At 41.6% G+C, this 7733-nt stretch overlaps 1 protein-coding gene across 1 annotated transcript in view; it reads right to left on the bottom strand.

The window, feature by feature from the left end:
* LOC104951106 (MBT domain-containing protein 1-like) overlaps positions 1-7475 on the bottom strand; it is a 14910-nt gene extending 7435 nt beyond the window's left edge. The window contains exons 1-6 of the mRNA XM_010777745.1: positions 7230-7475; positions 4176-4416; positions 3185-3318; positions 2857-2968; positions 2030-2109; positions 1799-1916 (exon numbers count right to left, since the gene is read on the bottom strand). Of these exons, the coding sequence (XP_010776047.1) occupies positions 1799-1916; positions 2030-2109; positions 2857-2968; positions 3185-3318; positions 4176-4416; positions 7230-7475 (931 nt within the window). The remainder of the gene's footprint in view (positions 1-1798; positions 1917-2029; positions 2110-2856; positions 2969-3184; positions 3319-4175; positions 4417-7229) is intronic.
* Positions 7476-7733: the final 258 nt, after the last annotated feature.

Consider the following 7733-nt stretch of genomic DNA (forward strand, 5'->3'; position numbering starts at 1 on the left):
TTGGTCTCTTCCCCGCTGGACGTGCCTGGACAACCTCCCTACGGGAGGTGCCCAGGCTGGCCCATCCTAACTAGGTGCCCCGAACCCCACCTCAACTGGCCCCTTCGAACGCAAGGAAGGACGGTCAACCTCCCGAGTCCCTCCCGGATGACCGAACTTCTCACACTTATCCCTAAGGGAGACACCAAGCCACCTGCGGAGAAAACCCATCCGGCCCGCGTTGTCGGCGCGATCGTTCTTTCGGTCATGACCCATCTTCATGACCCCATAAGTGAGCGGTAGGAACGCCCGGAAAACAGAGAGCTTTGCCTTCTGGCCCAGCTCTCTTTCGTACAACGGTGCGGAAAGCGACTGCAGTACCGGCTCCCAGCTGCTCCGATCCCGGCCATCTCACGCCCAGTTGTTCCCACCATCACCTCGAGAACAACCCTGAGATGCCTGAACAACCTTCAACTTGGGTAAGGACCTCATTTCCTGCTTGAAAGTGGACAGTCGCATCGGTTTCCCTGCTGAGAACCAGGCCCTCAGATTTGGAGGTGCTGATCCTCATCACACCGCTTCAACTCTGTTGCGAACCGATCCAGTGAGTGCTGAAGCGTCGCAGACCGATGAAGCCATTACGAACCACATCATCTGCAAAAAGCATGGTGCAAATCCTTAGTCCTACCGAACTGAAGAACCCCTCCCCCACGACTACGCCCTCGAAATCCGATCCCATGTATATTACAAACAGGATGATGAGAAACAAAGCACAGCCCTGGCGAGGCCAACTCAGGAAATGGGTCCGACTTACGACGCCGGACACAGCTCTCACTTTGGGAGTACAGAGATTGGATGGCCCTGAGTAGAGACCCCCTCACCCCCTACTCCTGCAGCACCTCCCACAGTAACTATCTGGGAACCCGGTCATACGCCTTCTCCAAGTCTACAAAACACATGTAGACCGGATAAGCGTACTCCCAGGCCCACTCCAGGATCCTTGCGAGAGCGAAAAGCTGATCCGTAATTCCACGACCAGGACGGAATCCGCATTGTTCCTCCTCAATCTTGTTTAAAGTCAACATGTAAACATTTGTTTAAACATTGTGTGACTGTGAAGCACTTTAAAATGGATTGTGTGAAAACTCCAACTTATTGTGCACCACTATAATAATCTTTATCTTTGACAACTACTAATTTGAAAAAATGAGTAGTGAACTAACGGAATTATTTGGACAATCGATCAAATCAGATTATTTAAATTGAATAGAGACATAAATAAAGTAAAAAAGGCTTAATACAGTAAATCATGTTTATAACATTTCGATTTCAGTCGACATTTAGCATAAACCGTGCTTTTAAGATGATGAAAGTGAGTAGTAATTTCAAACTAATTCTACACCAATTAAGGGAGCTTTATCTTGGCTATATAAAAGCACATATAAAACAAGCCAAAGTGACACAATAACAGAAATAATTGGAACAATTGATCCAAGAAGATAATTTGCATAACCCTAATAAAACTAAGATGGAAAGAATGACAGATGACTTAATAATTAAATGTATGATTATAAATTAAAACATTTAACCGGATGCGACTTTTCGAGAGCGTTGGAAGGGTGATAACATATTCTGCTCCACTATATTAAAGCTCAATCTGTGATGAATTTCACTTTTGAAAAAACAACCATGGAATAAGACAACGTAGACATAGCGGAGAAGCCTAAATGTTAGTAGTGGAATCTTTCTGGTTTGGCTATTTATGGTAAGATATTTGAAAATAGATTACATTTTGGATTGAATATTTAAAACATTGTACCAGCTAGTTTGATGATGCCAGCGATCCAGTAGACCTTCATGGGCAGACCGCTGTCCGTGTTAGTGACCTCCACCCGAACGCCTTCACTGATGTCGCCCCATGACCTCCCCATAGGGACCTAAACAACAACAACAACATCATATTTTGACATCAAAAATGTTCGCAGAGAAAACAAGTGAGAGCTCCAGAAGGTAAGGTGTGTGTTCATGTGCTGTGTGTGTGTGGACCCACGTGTTTAAAGCAGTCGACCGGCGCTCCCGTGGCTTCAACGTCTTCTAGGTAACGACCCCAGTCGAACACCTCCACAGTTACTGCAGAAAACACACAAAGAACATATGGCTTAAATACACCAGAAGAAGAATAAATACTTTTGAAAGTTTGACAACTTCTAACATCCAACGACAACGTGTCATAAGGATGTGTTGTTCTATATTTAGGTGCCAACAGTTAAAAGAGTAACATACATGCTCACTATGATTAAAATGTTGTCCTATACATCTGAGTCATTCATAGTACTTCTCCAAAATCCAGTCAGTTTTAATGGAGTGTACCACCAGGATTTGAAGCCATTCATAGGTTGATTAGTGAGTTAGTCAGTGTGAGGACCAGAGGTTAACCGAATATTTTACGTCTATGACGGATGTTTTTGAACAATGACGGAAAAATCTGAAAGCATTCCGTCATTTTGATAGATTAGAGCAAACTCGGGACAGCGCCAAAGTTTCCCCGCAGTGAGGCTCCGGTGTAATGGCGTGTTATGCATGCCCTCCAAAAAAGGAAATGATACCGTTTCCAAACCTAACTTTGCCGTACAAATCATTGAATGTTGGCTTTGCGCTGTGTGCGCGCTCCCGCGAGGTGCAATGGGCATGCATAACACGGCGCTAACAGTTTACGAGCGTGCGCCCCCCCCGTTGACAGTTCATGAGCGTGCGTGCTCTCTTTCTCCCCCCCCCATTGTCAGAGTTGTGTAAAGGCTGACGGGTAATACTGGATTTTGACGGAAATGTTACGATCCTGTCCGTCAAAGTCTAGCGCAACCTCTGATGAGGACTCACTGCTTTTCTTGACGCCGCCATGCTGGTTGGCCTGATGCTGAGCGTACGCAGCTAGTTTTGTCATCAGAGGCTGTTTCTGCAGAACCTTGGCCTTCTTAGTGGGCGGCTTCCCCTTTAAGACAAAGAGAAACAGAGACACAGAAACAGGTTATGCTAGGTGCTCTCCAATATCTATCTTTATGCAGATACTATTTCGTACTACAATGCGATATCTCTCTTTATGCAGACGACAATAGTTAGAAAAGCTGGAAGCGTAATAACAGAAATATTTCCAGTAATATAAACTCCTGAAACAGCAGCAGGTTAAAGAGTTGCTGTGTTTTTTTACCTGCAGTCTGGCGAGGATGCTGGCCTTCTTGGAGTTGGACGAGTAACTCCTGGAGCAGGAGACGCTGCAGAAACGTTTTGTTTTACTGTAGAAAGCATCTCTGACGCCCACCATGCCACACATCTCACAGGTCGCTGAGAATCAGACATACGAATATAACTTCAGTCACTTTGTTATGACAAATAGACATGTTCCTGGGATGACAAATAATCAGTTAAAGAATGAAGCTCCAAATGTAATAAGATTAGAAGACAATGCTATGGTGCAATTAAACAAAACCCTGCGAAAGTATACCAAGTCTATGCAAAGAAGTGAGAAGAAAAACAAGGAAACATTTAAATTCCAGAGAATGATTGGAGGAAATACGGGCAAAGCTTGTCTCCGTTGAAATTCTCCTGACGTTCTGACTTCAGAAGTGTCTGAAAAGGTTTTTCTTGCGTATATGGGATACTATCATCAAAAATAAACACCTGAAATGCACAGTACGATGCTATCTGTGTGTAAGTATTAATGCCTCATTTAGAAGATGGATTAGCTGAAATGTTAGCAGAGACCTGATCAACTAAAAACCAAAATTTTTCATTTTGACAAATCACCATTATGCTGGAGTTATTTCTGCATCATTTTGATACGTTTAATGAAATTCAGCCGAATGAAATTATCCCACGGTCAAACTCACACGATTACCAAAATACAGATTGGTGTGTCTATGTTAATCATCTAAATGGTATAGAAATTGATTATTGCTGTGTTTGGCACACTACAACAGTGATCATACTTTGTATTCATGTATGTTTAGTGGCATAATTTTTACATCTCTTCATATGTATCTATTTCGATTTTTGCTAAAGTCTAGATGCCAAACGGCCTTTAAATAACAACTAATACAGATCTAAATATTCTATTAATAGAGAACCAACATCTCCAATTATTTGACTTGCTGTCTGTTTATCACAGTTTTGGGACGAGGAGGGGGATGCATCAGACTGACCCATGCCGGCCTTTCCGTCGGGATATGTGTACACCTGTCCGTTGGTCTTAATGAGAGTCAGGGAGGAGGAGGAGGGGTTGTAGTGAGCCCCCCCTCCTCCCCCCAGCTCCTCCTCGTCACTGTCCTCGGGGCTGGAGGCGCCGCTCCCCCCGCTGGACTCAGTGCTGCAGCTGCTCCGGTCCTCCTCGAAACCGTCCAGCATCCCGAACGAGTCGCGCCGTTTCCTGCAGGGACGCTCCGCCTGGGGAGGAGCAGCTACCGTCAGACAAAAATAGTTTGGAGGCATGTGTTGCTCACAAATGGAACTTATGGCTTTGCATAGGTTGAACATAATTATCTTCTAGACCAGTGGTCCCCCCCCTTGATATCATAAGACTTTTTTTTTACATATAAGGCAATACATGATTGTCACTTAAAGCCTTGTAGTTACATTACAATAAAATATAAAACATAATTGATTGATTCATTTTTAATAAAAATTCAAGTTAGTAGCTATTAAAGGCATAAAAAGATATAAATGTATAATTTTTTCTTTAATAGAAATGTTTCTTCTGCCCGTAAAGTGTCCAAACCAGGCTTTTCTGGATAAGTGCATTTTTAAAACATAGTCATTGTCCATGCCGATTTCATTTGGATTATTTGTCAGTTGCTCCGATCAGATCGGTCTCCTTCATTTTGTAGATTATTTACAACTTTTGAATCCACATAAACACATAGGCAAAATCCAGTTTACTTTGAGCATGTGTTTTAAACAGTTAAATCCCTTTGTGAATTGTTTCCACTTCCGCGCCGTCCTTTAATTTCTTCATACAGCGGGAATCCAAATGAATTAATCCTGAGACCAATAACCATCAAAGTCACTCCAATAGTGCTCCTTACGCTTTCATCCTCCTTTCACAAAATACTTCACATTCATCCAGTTTGTGACAGTAGTTGTAGCATTTTTTAGACTTTTAAACTTTAATTACCGCTGTTCCCCCCCCTAACTTTCTTGGGGAAAAAGGTTGGGAACCCCTGTTCTAGATGACACACTTCCCCCCCTGAAACACTTCCCCCCCTGAAGCGCTTCCATTGGACTCATATGCTAAATTCCTTACCATAGTGATCTCACTATGTAACACTGCCGCTTCTATTGGCTAGCGCTTCAACACATTGTACGTGATTGGACCAATCACAACAGAGCCGGCCAGCTAACCAATCAGAGCAGAATGAGCTCTGGTTTCAGACAGAGGGTGAAAAGAGGTGCTGCAGCACAGGCAGTATGAGAAAAATAAAGAGCTTTTTGAACATGGAGACATGTCACAGTAGAGGAACTAAATACAAATATGAACCCTATAATATGCATCATATTATATTATCAGTGTTTAAATAAATATTGTGAAATATATGTCATATGTAATCATCTTGAAATGCTATGGTTGATTAGGGGACAGATGTACGTTTAACATGTACAAATATGGTTGGTGTATGGTCCATGAGTAACTGGGAAAAATACAAATACAAAACAAAAATAATAATAATAAAGGTCTGCAACCAACAATTAAAAAACACTGAGAAATGTGAATTCAAACAATAAAACAAAGAATAAAATTCAAATAAATTAAATACAAAATAATAATTGAGACAAACAGTCTCTACAAAATGTTTAGACATTAATCTATTAGTAATACAAAACAATTATATTCATAAAAAATATAATTTAATATATTAAATTCACAGAGCTATGTTTTTTGCATTATTCATACTTTTATGTTTGATTCTTTGAGTTTTGCTATGACTAGTAAGGTAAATTCATTGCAGGAGTTTAACTTGTAGTGAAGACATGTTTATAGTGTGGTATTAGTACTTATACTGCAATTAAGGATCTGAAGGATTAGTGTATTTGTAGGAAATATTAAAGAAACAGTGGGATCAGTGGATAAATTCTTGCCAGTTTTTTTAGTATTGTGCAGGATGATGCAGAAATACACAAGTCATCGTATAGTACCATAGAAGTAGTAGTACCATTTTGAGAGTTTTGACTTTGATGATTACCGGGATAATATATTGAGTCAGTTCCAAGATATTATCCAGGGTAATCATGCCATGATATTTTCATATTGTCCCAAGCCTAGCTGCAGCCAATAATTATTGCCATTATTGATTCTTCTGCAGATTAGTGTCAATTAATTATTGCAGTTCTATTGTCAATATACTAATTTAGGGTCTATGAATTATTTGATTTTCCCCACACACATATAGTTCTGCTGCCAGCACCACTGCAGTGCGGTGCACAGAGAAAAGAACAGGCAACTTGACTAGATGAGACACGAAATGACCTCCAAAATTCAGACCATTGTATATTCATTTGATTCTAGAAGAAAGGAATATACGTTATAATAAAAGCTGGGTAGTATACGATTCGGCTAAAGCCCACCTTTTATTCGGCATACACTGAATACACCTAGCACAACAGCGTGTTATGGAAATTGCATCTTATTTTCAATGTATTCACATTGCCTATCACTGCTCTTCACTGTGCTCAGTGTTGAGCGTTATGAGACTGTACTGTGAAAACAGCTATACGATAATAAAGGGACATTTAACTGATTTACAAACTGCTTGGTAAAATAAATGCATGCATAATTAAACGGCGTCTTGTCCGTTTTAGTGACCAATTTAAAGTTCTGGTCAGTGAAATGTGTGCCCATTGTCAACCAGAAAGGGGTCCTGATTTCGCTTGATTTTGCAGTGGAGTTCAGTGGATAGAGGTGTTGAGACCAGGCGAAGCAATTACAAAAAAGCTCTGTTTATGAACGAATTAAATAGTACCTGGACGTATTCTGTGTGCCGAATGATTGCCGATATTGAGCTGCTAAATACAAATTTGGATATTATGTTAATGAAGGATATTTTATTGTGAGATAGCACAAAAACTTAAAAGTAGAGGTTTTCTCAAAGGAGTTTGGCCCTGACTCTGAGCGGTCTCTGAAGAATCCTTCAACGCCGCTGGTACAGCCACAACAAAGGACTTGAATGCGGGTTCCCGCCGGACAGACAAACCGGAGAACTCACCAGATCTCTGGGGTTTTCCATCAGGCCGGGCCGCGGGGGGACTCTCACTGAAACCCTAAAACCCAGCAGAAGATATCGCAACAAAATGATCATACCTGCAGTGCGCAGGCGCCGGGACCGCAGCTGCTCATCTCCCATTGGCTGATGCCTCTGCTCGTGTGTAGAGTTCAGATGAGGTGATGTGTCCACCAGCGACCCCTGCTGGACAGGAACATAAATGTTTTTGTCGTTTTCCATCATTTCCATTATTCTGGGATTTATGGTTTAGTGGGGCAGCTGCTTCTGAATCCGTGTATCTACCGTCCAATTGTTTTTCTTTATTAAACACGTAAACGGAAGAGCGTCTGAGAGGCGTTTTTGCTTTTTGCTTTTCACCTTACTAAATGGTCAAATGGTCATTGGAGCGAGGGGCGGGGCGAAACTCACGGAAGTGATTTCAAAACAAAAGCACTCGTTTGCTAATATCACACTTTGAATCACTGCAGTATCCTACTGAAGGAACGG

This window comes from Notothenia coriiceps, unplaced genomic scaffold, assembly GCF_000735185.1.
Source record: "Notothenia coriiceps isolate Sejong01 unplaced genomic scaffold, NC01 NC01_scaffold00000339, whole genome shotgun sequence".
Lineage (NCBI taxonomy): Eukaryota > Metazoa > Chordata > Actinopteri > Perciformes > Nototheniidae > Notothenia > Notothenia coriiceps.